Raw genomic sequence first — 18,698 nt, 5'->3', positions numbered from 1 at the left:
TTCGAGGTTAAACTAATATCGTTACTTGTCACAAAGCCATACACACCAAATAGCCATTACCAATATAAACTTTTTATACACTGTTACAATATAATTTCATTCAATAAATTGTAGAAACAATTACTAGACTTGAACATCTAGTTTTGATCGCAACTTTTTCCAACATAGATGCAGCAAATGTCCATGCGAGTGCATCCAGAAGTAGGCTTAGGACCACGAGCAGTGGTGGTGGTAACTCTCTTTGTAGTAATGGTAGCTCTTCCAGTAGTGGTAACTCTCTTTGTAGTGGTAGAAGGTGAGGGTGAGGGTGAATCACCACCGCATTCAGCAGGAACAGAGAAATCGTTCTTGAAATTAGCAGCCTTGACTCCCAGACCGCGCTTGGCGAATCCTTTCCAGATCTCGCACTTGTTGGCACCTTTGTAGCGATTAACATCAGACTCAATGAAAGCATCACGAGCATTAATGAGAGTGGGATAGCATGGCTGGAGCATCATACCACCAATCATATTCTGCATAGTAATAGTGTTACCAGAATTGCTCTTGGCATTGTAAATATCGGTAGAGAATCCGTTCTTGGTGACCAAGTTCCAGTAGACTTCCCAAAGCATGGCTGCCCACACTTCACCAACATCGTGAACTTCTTGGCGCTGCCTAAGATCGCCATAAGTCAGGGGATTGGCCTCCATGTCAGTCGTGTAAGGATGGGAGCGAATACCTCTGGGTGAATCAGAAATATATGTACCAAGGAAAATTGGAGTGTTGGCTCTATGGGATTGCTTGGCAGTCACGATCATGGCAAATATATCAGACCAGCCTTCGCCCATGCCACCAGGTTCACCTTCAAACAAGCATCCAACTGCTACAGGTCCACCAGTCAACCGACCTGAGACACCATGTCCATATTCGTGCATAACGACTTGGTTATCCAGACCAGGATTGCGATTAGGCGTAAAGTGAGCAAATCGGAACATTCTCATTCTACCAGGCTGGCCGTCAGTTGGAGAATGGAAATCAGCATTTTCCTTTCTCGAAGTATCCAGGAGACTGATAATAATACCATCGTTGCCTTTGCCACCTTTGCCAAAGTTGTCATTTTGGAAATTGCCAGCAGCCTCGTTGAAACCATACTGGTACGTGATATCGTGCATCAGATTAGTAACGTAAAACAGATTGACAGCAATCGCTTGCATGTTTTCTGGCTCGGTAAACTCAGTTTTAGGATTGAACTTGGAGTCGAATACACCGTCAACACCAGTTCCTGGAATCGGTGTTCTTGATCTTAAATCAAGAGCACTGACATTGTTACCCTCAGTGGTAGTTCCGTCAGTCCATCCTTTTGGCGACGATGCACTGTATTCTGGGTTTCTGATGCTGGTAAAGCCATCATCAGGAGTGAGACCAGGAACTTTGATAGCCTTGTATGTTGCACGATGACCAAAATCAACAGCCTGGATCAGTTTACCTAATATCAATCCATTTACATTCAGATTAGTGTTGAATCCACAAAAATTAGTATCTGAACACGAAATACCGTACCAGTGTTGGCATCGGCCCAAACTTGGAACCAGAAATTAACATCCGCGTCGCGAAGCTGGAATTTGTAAGCATACACAAGCGTGCCATCAGCCTGTTGAACATACTCGAGCTCATGTTTAAAGTCAGAGTAAACTGGCAGACCCTTGGCCTTGGATACAAGATCAGAAGCCTGTTCAAAAGTCAGTTTGGCTTTGGGTTCTGCGACTGAAAGTTCACTTTTGGCAAAATGGCTTTCAGTACCAAACGAAGCAGAGTACGACGTAATTTGACCGTCTTTGATATGGACAGCAGCCTGGTGATTGGCTACAGATGCGCCATTAACCAGATGAACACCATACACGTGAGTCACGCCAGCACTGTCTGTAAAGTTACTGTCAACCCTAAACTCGTCAGGAGAGAGATTGAGTTTGTCACGGATATACGCAGTGCCAATCTTGACTGAATCAGCATTGGATGGAGCCGCGAGGCTGGATGAGTGATCATAAGGAATACTTTGATAAGTAGGCTTGGGAAAGTAGAATGGAAAATCGCTAGAGGCATCTTTTGTAGACGGGGCAGCTGGAGCCGCAAAAATTGCAGAGGTGGCAAGAGCAAGAACAAGAGAAACGGTAGAAACAAACATTTTAGACAGTATTTTCAATATCTATAGTATATATGTAGCAAGTAGAGTATCAAAGTGTTACAATGGTAGAGATTGATGGAATTGATTGCATACCATTTCACGCCGTTTTATATCTTGAATCTACAAAGCATACTATGCAATGATTGAATGGTATGATTGAATATACATATGTCAATTGACAAAAACACATGAATATCATATGCAAATGCATATGGCTCGCAACCACATGTATCCAAGCTATAGATTTAAATAAGGGTATTACGCATTGTTTTTGATTGAACTAACTGCATAGACAACAAATTTCAAGGAGCCCCATCAAAATCATATTCAAATGTAATATTGATACCCGTTTCCGATTTTAAATCGATTAGACTCGAGAAAATCAATGCAAAGCGTATATAATCAGACTATACTTTATCACATGTAACTCGCGTGGTTCTAAACTCACATGTATTGAGTCAAGTGTTGGATTCAGACTGATAGCGCTGAACTGTTGACACCCTGTAGCAATTTATTATAGTTGATTGGATGCTTGGCATGCACATGAAACACATTCTGCATTTAGTATTCTGGCATATCTAATTTTTATTGGCTGTATTCATTCCTTGTACATGTTCAAGCAAACCTGATTGAAGCATGAATCAGCTGAGTATTCAAAACTGGACGGTGATGAATCAGTTGATAGCACGTGTATTTCTAAACCAAGCTTGTCATACCACCACGCCGTTTGAAATCATTAATGATGCAGCTTCAACTATCTCGGAAAATCCCCGCAATCATTGGTTTGGGATTGAATCAGGTCATGTCAAATATGTTCAAGGTGTATATGATTATTTAGATTTGAGTGGATACAACCACAATTCTGAAAACAATGTATATTGTACAAGGATATTTGGAATGATGCGCATGGTTTTGAGTACAAACTGGTAGAGTAGTAAGAAGCAAAGTATTGATACGGATAGTGGTTGAAAGTACAAGTAATTATGCACAATGTGCAGTCATGGTAAATGAACCGTATAATAGCTGTAATACCAAAACACTGCTCATTAACAGCTTGTTGATTGCGCTGACTGTCTAAAATCAATCATGAGCAAAGTCTACATGACATGATATTTGATTGCTGTAACCAATATGTATCACTGTTACAGACTGGGTATTCAGTCTTCAAGACTGTACCCCGTAATGGGTGCGTAAATGAAGCAATGCTATTATTATTTTAGTAATTCTGTTCAATGACACTCAATAAACTAGATGGATATCCGACAACTGAATAATGAGAGCACAAAGCGTTGGTTCAGCAATATAAATATGCGAGCTAAAATGCATTCCTATTGGTAATATCCAACTCTTCAACAAAAGGCATTGTGCACTTTGTAACATATGCATTGTTTATACTGACTATTCGAAACTGGTTGTATAGGTTTAACGGCTCACGGTATTTTTTACCGCTAAAACTAATGCTTGAATCATTTCATCAGACTTGGGTTATTGACGGTTTTTACAAAAAGGCACCGAGCATGGTAAAAACACGCTTGATAAAAATAAATGAATTGGTAATATGAAAAACCAAAATGCGTAAATAATGAAAAAAAGTAATCGCTTCCGGGTGGGCTCGAACCACCAACCTCCTGATTAACAGTCAGACGCGCTAGCCAATTGCGCCACGGAAGCTCATGTCTGAAAAACTTTTTATTTTAACTAGTTTAGAAACCATTACTTACAACAGCATGCTTTGATTACAAGTTTAATTTGATGTTCAGCTCTGCATAATAGGCTTGTAGTTTTAGTATCTATTCAAAATATCACTTATTTCCAAATCAAAGTTGATCAGACCAATGCAAAACTTGATAGTTTATTTTATCATGATCAGTTTTTATTTTTGCCATTGTAGCTGAAGCGAATACTCTGTACGGAAAACCATTTTATCACGCAATACAAGTAGCGGCACTATTTCCGTGATACATGCATTGCTATCATTTTGATCAATGATAAATGGCTCCGGCTTGTTATTGGCCTTGTTGGTGGCAGCGGTAAATGGTATATTGCGATTCTTACTTGCGTTGGATGGGTGATCTCTATTTCCTGTAAAGCTATGACGTATGATTTCAATTGGACATTGAAACTCGGCCATAAAGATAAAGGTTGATCTGATGGTCATTCGTTTTGCTGGAACAATTCCGGCGAATATCCAAAAATTGACACCAAATTGAGATCCAATGCAAACAAGTACGTTTGTGCCTTCTTGGCTGATTCGATCAATGATTGGCATAGGTTGGGCTCCGAGACAAGTTGATTTTTCAGGAGAGTTTAGTATAGATGAGTATTTGGATATATTTTCAGTGGAACTACTTTGAGTTGATGCTGGTATTTTGGTAGTGGTAGGCTGTAGCGATGTCTGTTTGAGAGTTGTTGGAGAAATCGTGTCAGAGTCTAACCCAATATCATCTGGCGGTAGAGAAAATGTATGCTCAACAACCTCTGTGCCAACAATTGACCAAACAGAAAGCTCTGTGATATCTTCAGTAGTTACTGTACTATTTTTTGTCGAGTAATCTGTCTTGTATTGACTAGCGTGTACTGAAAAGTCTGCAGTTTTGGACTGCGGCATACTAATATTGGATGCATCGCCCCATATAGACTGAATATCTTTAAGCCGCTTTTTAGAAGCTTCCACCGTGTTTTGTAAAGGTCGTTTGAGGGGTTTCAGAGTTGGTTCCTTGTGTGCGTGCTGAGATTTGCCTTGAAGTGGCAATAATGGCTTGGTCAGTTTAAAAGAATCAGATGCTTTAAACTGATGGTCTGTCTTTTTTTCAGCCATATCCAACGTAGATTTATCATCAGGTTGTGACAAACTGGATTGGGCCTGATAGATTACAATACTTTCATCACGGAGAGAAATGTAATGACCCGGTTGTGACTTGACTTGAAACGAAATCTTGTGAAGCTGTGACACTGCATCTTTTGTTTTAGATTCGATATTGCCATGGCAGTGATCTTGTGAAAGAAATAACGAGGCTCGAGTAAATTCGGAAGCTAGTGTTGGTGAGTCTGCTGATTAAAAACAAAATATGTTAATCAATATAGTTTTGATACAGGTATGATTACCAAGTGAAAAATTAAATTGACAGTCATTTACTTACATTCTTGTACAACAGCCATTGACTTTCCATTTACTCTTCGCACAATTAGGGGCACAGTGAGCAAGCCAGTCATCAGATTTTCGAGCACCACTGTATTGCCATAGTGGATAGTTGATTCGGGCTTGTCTTTGAATAACTGCGAATTTTCGCCGTCTACATTCCAAAGACTTTCTTTCCGACTGTTTGATTCAAAATCCAAACTACGCACTAAAACGGACATTAGTTCAATATTTAGTTTGAAGCCTGTTTTATCGAATTTCAAGTGAGTTACCATCATCTGACACGACGGATTTGTTATTTCCATCAAAGTTTGCTTTTCGTGCAATATATACTGGATCAGACTCGAGCCAAATTATAAAAGTGTCCCATGGAGTATGCCGTGAGGTTAGTTTAGAGCCATCTTGAGATACAGACATGTATCGAGTACTGATTGTTTGTGATCGAACTCGATTAAAAAGTGCAATATAATGTCCAGAGCAAATGATGTCTAAAATATTTCATATCAAGTGAGAATAAAATCATACATGCAATAGGCTGGAAAAGTATAAATGATAGGACATACTTTCAGATGACTTGGCGACACTCTTGTTTCGCGAGGGTTTGGAAATGACCTTGATCTCTTTGGACCGAATCCTACACACTTCTTCTTTTGATACATTTCCATAAATCTGAATAGTTTGCAAAGTGTCATATCAACGGTTGAATTAAATGTTTAGAGCATCATAACTCGCATAATATTGAATTTGACAGAAATAGTCTAGTGTATACATACCCTAAAATTTAAATGAAATGATTTTCGATTGTCAAAATCGCTAATATACAAACCCTTTGTATACGCTGACATGCAGTGAATTGGACCTTGCATGGAAGGAGTAGCACATCTACCGTATGAGGATGTTTTACTTAGCAGGTTTACGCGCCGCCGTTCCATTTCCAGATTGCACTTGACACCATGGCGAGAGCTCAAAAATTCGCCATCCAAAACCGTTCTAGAGTCATCTGTGTCTGAATCGTGGTCTATGACTTCAATAGATTTTGACGATGATGATGACCGAGTACGATCGCGATGGTTGATATTATGAGCATCCCGTTGCTTGGTAACTTTTTTGGTGTTCGATGATGTAGTTGGAGATACAGCTGTATACCGAAACTGGTTTTTAGTTAGACGGGCATCAGAAGTCCATGATATGTGGTTGTTGTCCACAAACGATGCTTTAGCGTGTGGGTGAATCTGTTCGATACCATCCTTGTTTTTGATATCACCAATAAGCTTAGGCCATCCAGCACCAATGAGGTATATAATTGGCTGAGGACAAAAGAATCTGCAGATGATGTCGGTAATTTAAAACCCCAAAACAATGGCATTTAATATGAAAAAGACAAACAAGTATGCAACTTGGTTAATACGAGCCATACTTTTGATGCCAAATTAAATCAATGGTCTGATTCTATTCACCTTTTCTCTTTGCCATATGATTTTTGCACAACACGAGGATGGATCAACAGCACTGTATACTCTACATTCCGTGGCCCAAGAAATTTCTCTACCAACACACTGCATTATCGAATAAATGATGCATGTTAAGAGGATTGTAATAGAACACAATATGCAATAAATGCACTAGAACCAGACAACTGTTTATACGTTGGGTATGGCATGCCAATATGAACCATTACCTTTGAGATTGAATGTCCATATCGTCTGGTGTTCGCAGTCGATTCCAAAATCCATGAAAAGAAATTTCCATAGCAGCGAGAATTAGACTTCCTGGTACATGTGCTACACCACTGAGGGTCGAGGAAAATTCAAACTTGGGTGTATATCCAGACGCCAAGTGCTGCTCGGATATTGTAGGCGAAAGATTGGATAGACAAAGTGTGGTTATGGCATTCTCTTTGAAAGCAAGAGTTTCAAGGGATGGTTGCGTAGGTAATTTATTCAAGCTGGAAGTATTTTGGAGATGTAATTGCTGAAGTGTTTTGTCCGTCTGATTGTTTACTCCGATATTTCTAGCCAGCAAATATTCCCTATTTTTACTGCTGTTATTGTTAAATTGCAAGTTTTTATCAGATTCAAAAGGTGCATTAAATCGAGATGACTGGGAAATGGGATACGTTGTGAATCCATTATCAGATGCATTGTTGATGTCGCCTTCATACATGGTTCCAAAAGTCTGCATTTGTATCCGTATAGTATGGCAAACGTTACAAAGACAGTTGATGTCATGATCATAGTGTTGAAGAAATGATCTTGTTGATGAGTCAGAAATCTCAGGTCGATCACCAAATATTGCGTCATTGGTAGTTGTATTTTCTGCAAGCATTCCCGAGATGATCGTACTAGGATTTAGCGTATCGTTTTGGGAATTTTCTTTCCAACTATTCAGACACACCGAGCTGGACGGATTATCATTAGTGGCCATATTTTCAGTGGCCTGCGCAAAAGGGAGCCTTGCAAATACTGCATCGTTTGGAACAGGAGTGGACCAAAAATTAGAATATTGAAGCTGCTCTACATTAGCGGAGCTGTAGTTTTTATTTCCTGTGATTTCGTTTGGAAAATCCAGGATACCAAAGCCGCTTGTCAACATTGGAGCGGCGTCTATTAAGCCAGCAGTGTATCCAGTGAATTTTCGACGAGCCATGTTTCCCACGATCAGTTTTTTATTCGAAATAATGAGTCACGCATTGTAATGTGGCAAATTATCCGTTTAAAGTTTGTTTCTATAGAGTTCAAGGATATGATAAAGCCAAGCAAGGTTGACTTACTTGATGCATTCAGATTAAACTCATTGATATTCGATAGATTAGTGTTTGCATTAGATATAGTAGGACATTCCAATGATATATCTTCAATATTGCGTCGATCCGATGCATGTCGAGATGGTATTAAGGATGCTTTAGAGTTGGATGGGTTCAAGCCTTTATCTAGAGTAGAGCAATACGCACCAGAAGCCGTAGTAAGAGTGGAAAATTTGGAGGGGGTGTTGAACCAAGGTAGGGTATCCAAAGCAAATGGCGATATAGAGCTATTTAAATCTTCATCTCTAGTCGCCTGAACCGTGATGCTGGTTGGATGAGGAGTCTGCGCAACAACAGTGGAAATCTGATCCAGTACTGGATCGATATCAATTTCCTGTAGACTAGAAGAGGGATCAAAAAGCGATGGTGCCTGTATATGGGTCACTGTAGATATGACGGGTATATCCAATTCTTCAATGTGGTCTGCATGTAAATAAACAGGATCATCGGACAATAGTGGGGCCGCAAGAAAAAACCGACTCCAATCATTTTGTGATGCAGATCTACCTTCAAAATTTAAATTGCTTGAGCTTGGTTGCATAGTGTAGTCGTGTGTCTCCAGTATATACAGCGAGGTTGGTGAGTCAGGCTCATTATCCTTTTCAAGATTGCTCATTTGTATCAATTTTATAATCTATTACTTTGCACGCAATAAAGTATAAAATACTGCATGTGATTAATATATAGGCTAAACATAGTATAAAGTCATGAACGCCTTGCCTAAATATAGTCAATAGGTATTTACACTTGAAACAGCAAGGATCGGTGTCAAGTGTAGTCGGATTAAACTGTCAAAAAAGTAAATAGAGTATCTGGGTGCTTAATTTGATTAAAATGCTCGATTTATATGAATGAAATTAGCTATGCAAGAAAGCTACTTTAAATGGAATTACGTCAGGTGCACAAAAGAAGCTTTCTCGAAGCGGACTGGCAAATTAATTTAAACAGGACAGTGTTGGGTACCGTCGTGATTGCTTGAAAAAATATTAAATATAATTTAAAAATCAATTGATTGGGAGAGGTTGAAAAGTGGAATCAGACTTGCAGAGTTTAATATAGTTGTTTATATGGATTGGGTGGAATTAAATGGTATTTAGAATTTTCAAATCAAGCAACTCTGCCAAAAAACTGTCAAAAGCCTGTCAACTAGATATTGACAGGCTTTTTATATTTAGTTTGAACAAGACTGTCATTTACTATGATGTCTTGAAATCACTTGCCAAAAGTACGTGTCAATAAATTACAAACAAAACATCAAATTGGCTCAAGTGTGTCGACATGAGTTCTTTTCGACTTGCAATTCATTGAAAGCTCATTTACCGCCGTATTCATGTAGAATGAAGCACAAAAGTCAAAATACATGATAAACAATCTCATGCTTGGTGTCAATCTTACTGGATAGCATTATTTTTTAAATTCTTTTAGTTTACTGGCTTTCGTGCTCATTCTTGTACAAAATACAGAGTAAATCTTTACATTACATTCCACATACTTGACATCTTTTCAACCTCCAACTTTCCTTTCATTTAAAGTGAGTATTGGGTAACCTGCATGTATAGTCGCATCCATAAGATGTTCTCTTGAACTAGAACGTATCTGATATTATAATACAACAGAGTTTTAATAAAAGTAATTAATGTCCAATAACAGCGAGTGTTTAACCATTGTTTATTGCCGAGCAAAATAGAGGCTCTGATTGCAAGATAAATACAAAAGTTGCATTTTACGTGAATGCGGCTGTAAAAACAAAATTTCCCAATGACAAAAAGGTGCAAATGAGTTGATTCAGTGCTCAGACTGTGCCACGCTATCCTGAATGGACGACATACTAGACTTTTGTTGAACAGAAGAAACAGATACTATACTCGCACCCGATGATCGCCTGAATCCTGAAAAAAGGCTTCCATGAGTCGAACGTTTTGCATCTATCTCGATAGGTGAACCTCCATTGGAATTGTTCAGCTCAGAGTTTTTTTTGAATCCAAAAAACGATCGTTTCTTTTCAACCATCGAGGCAGTATCACTTGCATCAACTCCGTTCGATATGAGTGTTCCACGAATACGAAGTTCACCATCACCACCATCCACAGGGAAATACTCATCAAAAGTATTGGTATTCTTGAATAATCCAAACAAGTCCAATCCAATCTGACCCATATCCACACTACCTTTGAAGGTGTTGTGGTCCTTGATGACTATCCGAATTGTTGGCGGTGGACAGTGCACCACCACAGATTCATTAGTCCATACTGGTGATGTCGTCTTTTTGATTACAGCAGTTTTAAGAAGTGTCTTAAATTCCGCGCTGCTGTTCTTGTACTGCATGACTCTGACATACGGGTCAGATGTGCCATTGGTATCAACAGCAGTAAGACCTCGACCCTGTAAAATCTCAATCATAACTTGAGCGGTAAAATTGTCTACCGAGGAAAGTGTTTGGTTGACGGGAGATGGGCTACGCACATAGATTTCTGGAAACTTTTCCGCTACATGTCCAATCCGATTAATCAAATCAAGTTGTTAGTAAAAATAAAGGCGACTTTGAGCAAACTGTCAAGTTTAAATATTCACAGCAAAAGGTATTGATAACAATATAGTACGGCACTTTAAACACTATTTCAATCCAACTCACATGTTGAACTATTAGCAAGATGAGAAAGTGATTCTGCAGATCCAGTAGCAATTGACGAGGCATTTTTTACTGCGGGATGATTTTCAATTGCTTGGGCTGATGCTAGCAGAAATTCAGAAGACTGAGCAGACACAGATGCTACAGTGGCATGCGCCAAATCAGTCACATTAGCAGCAGTATCCAAAACTCCTGTTGTTTCCAAAGCATTCTTTACAGATGTAGTATTTGAAGATACTCCCATAGGACGCCTACTCGGCGGACCTGCAGGAATTTGGCGAGATGATGGTTCGCTACCAGTAGCACCAACAGGTGTAGATTCAATAGGTCCAGAAAGTTCACGTCGTCGACCACCTTCGAGTCCATACCGCAAATCTGTGGATTTGGAAGCAGCACCGCCACCTGTCTGTGGTTTCTTTCCAAAGCCAGACATGAATGTATTGGCTGCAGTGTTGGCAAACGAAGTAGTCAAGCCCTTGTAAAACTTGCCGACGCCAGATTGTGATCCAGCCTCCAATCTTGATTCAGGATCCAAATTAGACCCTTTTTCATCCACAGTCTGAGGTACAAAGAAGAAACGTAAAGTAACTGAGCCTTTGCCATCTTCAAGTGGGTACACCTGATTAACAACTTCTGATGCAGGAAGATCTGCCAAATGAATCAAAACTCGTCCAAGGTAGGTATGTGCACCAACAGCATCCCAGTCCATCATTTGTATTTCCAAAGTCGACCGTAATCGCGACTTGACAGCAACGGACACCTGTTCGTTAAACACTGGGTCAAGAGTATGTTTCTGAACCTTTGTTTTGTGAATTCTAGTGCCATTGATATTAAAAACACAATAAGGATCGCTCAAACCATTCCGGTCAGCTGAAGAAAGTCCCTTGGCCTCGATGATGTCAATATTCAGCATACCAGAGTTGAATTTAGAGCTAATGTCCATATCAATGTTGACAGGAGCATACCAAAACTCAGCCTTAAGTCTTGCTATATATGGCAGATGATCATTTGATCTACCAGATGTAGTGTACTGACGCATTTTCAACTCCTCGTGTGATGTGCCAATTAGTTCAGTAACAGGATCACCTTGCCATTGAGCCAAGATAAAGTCGTTTGAACTACGCTCTTCGCCGATTTGGTGGCGCATTAATATCAAGAATGCATCAGTATCCATGTCAATGATAAATTTGTCAGCGGCCTCGAGCCACATGGGATTCATGGTTTCTTCAGATGTACGTGTACGAAAGATTGCAGTTCCATCCACATGAATCTCAATATAAGCACGAGCAGGTCGAGACAGTTTAGCACCAGTGATTCGGATTCGCAAAATGCCAGAGCCTGCCAATCATAATGTTTAGACGGTTTAAATGAGATTAGGATAATCAAAATATACGAGAAAATAACAAGCAAAATAGTCGTTCATATAAATAGTGCTTATACATACGATTTTGATCAACAATCCGCTTAGCCAAAGAACTCATGGGTTCAATTTCAGATTTTGTGGGAGGATTAGCATCAACTTTAAGATCTGTGCTTGATACAGACTTGACAATATCTTTGGCATCGTCCTTGATTGTCTCAGCTACCTTTTCAACCAGCTTGATATCATCTTGGATAGTAGTGATACCAGTAGCCGCTGTAGGGTTTGTAGCGTCAACATTGTCTTTTTTAGCCGTCTCACTTGCAGATCTCGATCGAGCTGCACTCGCTGTGGATAAAGCGGGGTTCTCAGAACGGGGACGAATAACGCGATCTTTAATTACGGGAAAGTAGTCAACGTCAAAGTATAAGTGTCCTCGTTGACGAATTTTAGGAGTGCTTGTAGGAAGCACTGGCATTTTAAACATATCTTTTTTGAAAAGTGCTGCGGGAGTGAATTTGGACTTTGTACCAGCAGCAGTAGCAGCAGCGGCAGCGGCAGCTTTAGCTTCTTCTTCATCCTCCTCGGGCTCATCCTTACCATTACTCGGCAATTCATCAGATTTAGAAAGATAAAGTGGAGTACGAATTGATGCTTTTGATGAAGAAGTTGGAGTAGCAGAGAATCCGTCAGAAGTAAGGGATTCGATCATTTCTGCCAACTTTTCATCCGGCTTATTCCCACCAAGTTCCGGATTATCAGGCAAAAGCATGTCCAATCGAAGTTCAATCTTTCCTAGCCTCTTATCGCCTCGAAGCTCGTTCCAATCAAACGCCTCAAACAAAATAGGATCTTTTGGAGTAGAAACAATACAATAAAAAATCTCATTCCATTCTGGATCAAGCGTGTTTTGTCTGACATGCGTAGCACCAAATGGCTTTCCTCCGGCATTGACTTTAATGTAAGGATCCGACTTTCTTAGCACTTCAGTATTGGCTAGAGCCTCGGCTTTGCGAACATTGATACGAAGTAAACCACAGGGTTCTTTGCGCTTTATTTTAGAAGTATCCGTGGTAATATGTAGCATGTCCACAGGAATAAACTTGGCAGTGATACGAAGCTTGCCACCAGTAGTGTGATACAGTTTGAACCAGTCGTCCTTTTCAGGTTTTATGAGTGTGTTTGCTTCCACATTACAATCACCCAGACTGGATCCTCTCTCTGTCACAACAAATCTGATTTTGGCAGTGTCAATGTTTTTGCAGTAGGTATTACAGGAAAAATTCCAAGTGGGGGTATTGGTATGTTTTTTGATCGAAGTTCGACCAATCACGACATTGTCCATTTCAATGGAGCATTCAGGGAAAGCAGATTTTGAAGCAGCAAGTTCTTTGGCTTGATGTACAGATATGGATAAAACACCAGCACGAGAGTCTAGCGGTACTTCTGGCGCAACTTCAGGAATAGGAAAGTAAGACAAATCAAGTCGGAGTTGACCAGTGCGCTTTTCGTTTTGACCAGGACGAGATAGTTGCTTGATGATGTCGCTTGGCTCAGACAGCGGTGTTCCCCAATTAGAAATAAGTGATTCATGCTCGCTGCGGGTCATTGGACGCATTTGGTCTCTTTTAAGCTCTGGAGGAATATCATCAGGAAGCTCTTCTACAGAAACAGGGTCAAGCAAGCGAGACCATCGTTGAAGTCGTAGTGTTGGTGTAGACCCAATAAGTTTGCGCTGCAAGGCATTAACGTGCATGATATCAATTTTGAATTCGTCAGAGCGACTCGCCAGCTGACCAAATGTGGATTTGTACACAATAATATTAAAAGTCTCATTCCATACAGGATCGAGGCTGAGTATTCAAATCAAATAGAAAAGCACGAAAAAGTTTCAAGTCAGTGCCAGCAGAAAGCAACGATTGAAACCATTGTATCAATTTTACAATTAAAACGTACTTGTTGTCAATGATATTGGTGCGAGCAACCTCTTTTCCGCCAATAATAATCACTGCGCATGGATCACTAATGCCAGTAATGTCTACATTTTTCAGCTGCTTGGCGTCAAAAATAGTTACACGCAAGACACCAATGGGACGATCGGCACTATCGCCAGCATTCATCATTGCTGCCAAATCAATAGAAATCTTATTTGGGTTGACAATGGCTGCACGCAACTGTCCATTGATGGTGTCTTCTAAAAATGTAGATAGACCAGGAATATCTTTCAGATCCATGCCTTTGAGAGGTCGCAGAATAAAATCCAAACGAGGAACATTTAAAAATCCAAATTCAACCATTCCAATATGTGGATAGGCAGTGATGAATTTAAGCTGGATTCGCATCTATAGAATATTCAACAAATGTGTTAGGGGTTTTCAACAAAGCGACCTAAAAGCCAATCAATCATATACCTCTCCAGAAAATGCAACTTCTTTGAGCAATATTGAAAGTGGAATTGAAGCAGGGCCAGCACCAATACGAGCAACAAGTTCCATATGAAAATTGTAGATGCCAGAATTAGCCTTGTCTTTCTTGCTCAAATCGTCAACATCAAACGGCGTAAACGAGAGATCCCAATCCATCATCAAAACATCAGCCTCTGCTCCAGGGTATGTGCGAATGGATTCAATTCGAGGAGCATTGGATCCAAGTGTGAATTTGACAAGACGGAGATCATCCAAAAATGCGGGTTTGGACGACTCCAAAACACCATCTACTGTTTCTTTAATCTGCTGTGACAATTCAGGCTCATAAATAGTCCAGAATTTAGACAAAAAAAGATTGAGCCACTCGACATGTTCTGTATCATCATTAAGCTATTGGTTGAGCATTATAATTTGCATAACAACAAAAAAAAGATTATCAGCAAGATCTAAGCATTTTGAAACTAGAATAGAATAGCAACTTGAAAGGGTCGCAATAATCACATACCTTGAGAATGGCCGATTGTTTGTATAGTTCCTTTGCAATTTTGACCTTTAGACGAGACTGATTGCGTCTATACATATCTGCAAGCATTAGGCCGCCAACAACATACCATCCATATCCCCATCGAAAATACGTGAGAAACCATGTAACAGCCACTGTGCCCAAAACAATACTCGATGCAAGAATATTCTCGAACGGAATAAAAGGGTCAATCAGGTCTCGAACAGTATCTACTTGAGTCTGAACCGTTTTGGAAACATTGGTGAGCGTTTTGACAATAGCAGGTGGAAGGCCACCATCTGGCCCAAACAAGTTACCAGTAAGCTGGACATCATTGTTTTTGATATCCGATGGTACTGGATTAGGTGTATTAAAAATAAATAAAAGTCAGTAATCAGGTTGAAGAAAATGACGAATATCAGAGTATTGCAAGCTTATAAATTTGACGGTAAATTTCACTAGTGGTATATGTAATACAAATGGCGTATTTGGATGGTTCAAATTTGCGGGTTTTGAGTTGATAGGCTCTATCAATTGAAAATAAATCACAATAAGCCTCACAAAATCGTGTTCAGGAACTTGGAATGGGCTTTCAAGGGAAAAAATGGAAATCAGGCTGCAATAAAAGTTGGGAATCTCAACAGAAGCATGCAACTATAATGCAGTTTTGTAACAAGTTGTGGTGTTGAAGCCAAGCAGACGTAAATAGGAGTGTAAGAGCATCTTGAGAGATATGATGTTGGAAATGGTACGCCAATTGAGTTGAATGATCCAGTTTGGTCATGTTGAGAGAATCATGTTACTGGCATCAATGCACAGCGTGACGCTAGATCGGAACAGTGTGAAATTCAAACTCCACATGAATCCATGTATTGCAATTTGGCACTGATTGACATGGCCAACCTTGTCAAAAACAAGCTGCCAAAGGATCAGGCCAATGCAAGCTCATTCTTCATGTAGCCATGTCCTGACCTAACACAACCTTTTCAAGCTTTCACTAAACCATAGTCATCTGCCATGGTTTTGGGTAGGATTAATGAATATTTACAAAGCAATGATGAATCCATGAGCAGTTGAAGTAAAGACTACTGTAAATGACAGTTTAAATATCCAATTCAATGCACAATCAAAATGGATTGTTCACCTCATCCGTCTATATAGAATTTAACAAACGAAAATACTCAACCTTGAGGAGGAAGATACGAAGGCTGGCTAGAATCTGTGACCAAGGGGTTTGCTGAGGATTCAGCAACCAAGGCAGTATAGATGGCAGCTCTGGCATTAGCCTTGATATGCTCATTAGAAAGTTGGTTGCGTAGTGAGTTTAACGGCTCTTTGTAGGCAGGAGGCTGGATAAACAGTGGATCTGGAGTAGATGCGCTGGGCTGGACAGAGCCAGACTCCAGTATTTGCTCTTGAGTTGGTGCTGGAGAGCCAATCATTTCAGCAGTGTGTGCTACAGCACTATCCCTGGCAGCATTCTGATCCATTCTTGGAGTGCTAATAAAGGGAAACTTGAGGCAGGCTTAATGCCCGTAAATGCTTGAAATGACAGCCATATGGATAAATGTACCGCATTCAGCATACCATCCAAGCATTCGATCATACATAGAATGTCACATACGACTTGCGTCAACTATGCATCTGGCTTTCACATGTAGGTGTGTTTGCCTTGCAAACAATACTTGTGGTATTGCCATGCATTCAGACCCCTCGCTCGTTTGTATAGCTTATTTCTCATCCAAACCACTCGGCATGTTAAAACCTGCCAATCTGGATACACTAGGTTAAAATGAAATGGATTCTTATAAGATGCAGACCATCTGCATACTTTATTCATTGAAAAGTGGCATATCCAGCTCAGATAAGTGGCAAACGAGCCATCTCAACTTGCATCTTTAAACACAATCAGTCATGTTTTTTGGTTGCTCCAGCAGTATTTGTCTTGGCTTTCTTGTTCAATTTACCATATCCATCATCTTCCTGAGCATTGGATCCTCCCTTGAATCTACTAACCACAGATTTGATCATGCGTGTAAACCAAAATACATTGAGAGAGCAAAGCAGGATGTTGGCTATAGCATACACAACAAACAGGTGCGTTGGTACCTCATCCCATCTTTGAATGCATGTGACTAGATTCATATAAAGTTGGCAAATAGATTTGTAAAAGTAAGCAGTCGGGTTTATGGCTACAAGTGCAAAACAGTCTGAGATTGTGTCTAATCAATCCAGAGTATCAAAATGTAGTTGCATTCGAAATATATTAAACCAAAAGTTCCATACATACCAAAAAATAAAACGGATTGATATATTCCAAAAACTATGCGAACCGAGAAAAATGAGCCAAGCAAAATAATGCCATTCACCCACTGAAATAGACTGCCGGTCAGTCCAGTTTTGTCACAAAACCAATGGACATTAAGAAAAATGGTACTGTTTGCATTTCACACAAAAGACCAAATTGCTTAAATTAGCATCAACGTTCCAAAAACAGTGATTTGCACGAGTTAATTGTGCCAAGATTGTCCAAGCAAGGCATACCTGGCTTCAAACATTAAAAACACACTTCCATAGTAATACAAAAATGGCCTCTATAATCCAATAATCGGTTAGTCAAAAATCCAGATGCATTTGATAGTATCACTTTGTATAGCATTGTGGCAAAATACTTGCAAAAGAGAGCATAAAGACTGAGAAGCACGCAACAGCATGTATTACAAATCCTAGCCCTGTTTCTTGAATATAAAAGATCGAAACTGCAATATCCCATAAAAAGTACCTATGAATGAAATGGTTGAATCAGATAATCGACTTTTTTGCCATCTCCAGCTCACATACATTGCACATCAAGCGATTGTCAAAGGTTTAAAATAGCATTCAACCCAGCAGTGTGTTGATATCTTCCCAATGGTAGACTAGTCTTTACATATCAAGCCAACTATAGCCATTAAGGAGCAATCGGTCAAATCTTGGCAAGCACATGCTCAATATAAACTTACCCGCATGCAATAGAATAAACGACACCGGCATAGAAGGAGTACCCAAACAGTTTATCGGCAGCAAGTTCCGGAGTAAAAAAGACTGGAACCGCAATAGTGCAGATCAGCAATGAAAAGATCATGGATACTATATGCATTCCCCATGAAGCCTTTTTGGATGGAGAGAGTTTGGCATAGTGAGAGATGGGAGCTGAAAAATAACATCCCAACATGAATACAATTTGTGTCACCACAGTAGTAGACAGGACATGCCATCCATGAGTTTCTAAACGCTGCAGTCCAATGTCCCCTAGCACAGTGTTGAATGACCAGGAAAGCATGTCCTTGGTGTTTGATGAATTCATATGCTAAAGTTGGATCAGCATCGTGATTGAGTATTGAATCGCAAACGGTTAGCATCACGTGTTTGTAGATTAGGTTGAATAGTCACTCAACCAAGCCGTTACTACAATGGTATTGATACAGGAATAATGATTGAAACAGTCGAGATGGAATAGTAATGTGTTTGAGCAAGTTGAGCTTGTAAAGTATTCCATTGATTGCACCATGATTGGTATTTGGTCGCTACCAAGTAAACGCGCAACCAAAAACGTGTTTATGCAGTTTTTCACCATATTCACGTAAAGGCCAGCAGAAATTGTATTGGAATAGAAATGATTGAATGTTGTGTTTTCCT

The 18,698-nt window shown here is 39.9% G+C and overlaps 4 protein-coding genes across 4 annotated transcripts; all 4 read right to left on the bottom strand.

The window, feature by feature from the left end:
• Window positions 1-359: 359 nt before the first annotated feature.
• Window positions 360-1,217, bottom strand: BATDEDRAFT_1483 (uncharacterized protein; the record flags this gene model as incomplete). The annotated part of the gene is made up of 1 exon (XM_006678751.1): window positions 360-1,217. A coding segment is annotated over one exon (858 nt), but the record flags the coding sequence as incomplete, so codon positions are not given.
• A 2,817-nt stretch (window positions 1,218-4,034) lies between these two features.
• On the bottom strand, window positions 4,035-8,719 carry BATDEDRAFT_24895 (uncharacterized protein; the record flags this gene model as incomplete). The annotated part of the gene is made up of 8 exons (XM_006678894.1): window positions 4,035-5,212; window positions 5,302-5,544; window positions 5,573-5,788; window positions 5,864-5,969; window positions 6,074-6,623; window positions 6,758-6,856; window positions 6,979-7,903; window positions 8,071-8,719. 8 exons carry the CDS (start codon window positions 8,717-8,719, stop codon window positions 4,035-4,037), a joined length of 3,966 nt encoding a protein of 1,321 aa, XP_006678957.1.
• Window positions 8,720-9,752: 1,033 nt separating this feature from the next.
• Window positions 9,753-16,510, bottom strand: BATDEDRAFT_35072 (uncharacterized protein; the record flags this gene model as incomplete). Its single annotated transcript, XM_006679035.1, has 7 exons — window positions 9,753-10,589; window positions 10,736-12,070; window positions 12,177-13,945; window positions 14,049-14,434; window positions 14,504-14,908; window positions 15,024-15,376; window positions 16,207-16,510. The coding sequence occupies 7 exons, from the start codon at window positions 16,508-16,510 to the stop codon at window positions 9,889-9,891; spliced, it is 5,253 nt and encodes a 1,750-aa protein (XP_006679098.1). The 3' UTR covers window positions 9,753-9,888.
• Window positions 16,511-16,928: 418 nt separating this feature from the next.
• BATDEDRAFT_11763 (uncharacterized protein) lies at window positions 16,929-18,342 on the bottom strand (the record flags this gene model as incomplete). The annotated part of the gene is made up of 5 exons (XM_006678833.1): window positions 16,929-17,155; window positions 17,293-17,456; window positions 17,565-17,612; window positions 17,668-17,802; window positions 18,023-18,342. The coding sequence occupies 5 exons, from the start codon at window positions 18,340-18,342 to the stop codon at window positions 16,929-16,931; spliced, it is 894 nt and encodes a 297-aa protein (XP_006678896.1).
• Between the last annotated feature and the right edge of the window lie 356 nt (window positions 18,343-18,698).

The sequence above is a fragment of the Batrachochytrium dendrobatidis genome (assembly GCF_000203795.2).
Source record: "Batrachochytrium dendrobatidis JAM81 unplaced genomic scaffold BATDEscaffold_6, whole genome shotgun sequence".
In the NCBI taxonomy this organism is placed as follows: Eukaryota; Fungi; Chytridiomycota; class Chytridiomycetes; order Rhizophydiales; genus Batrachochytrium; species Batrachochytrium dendrobatidis.
This window is presented reverse-complemented; position numbering and strand designations above follow the sequence as displayed.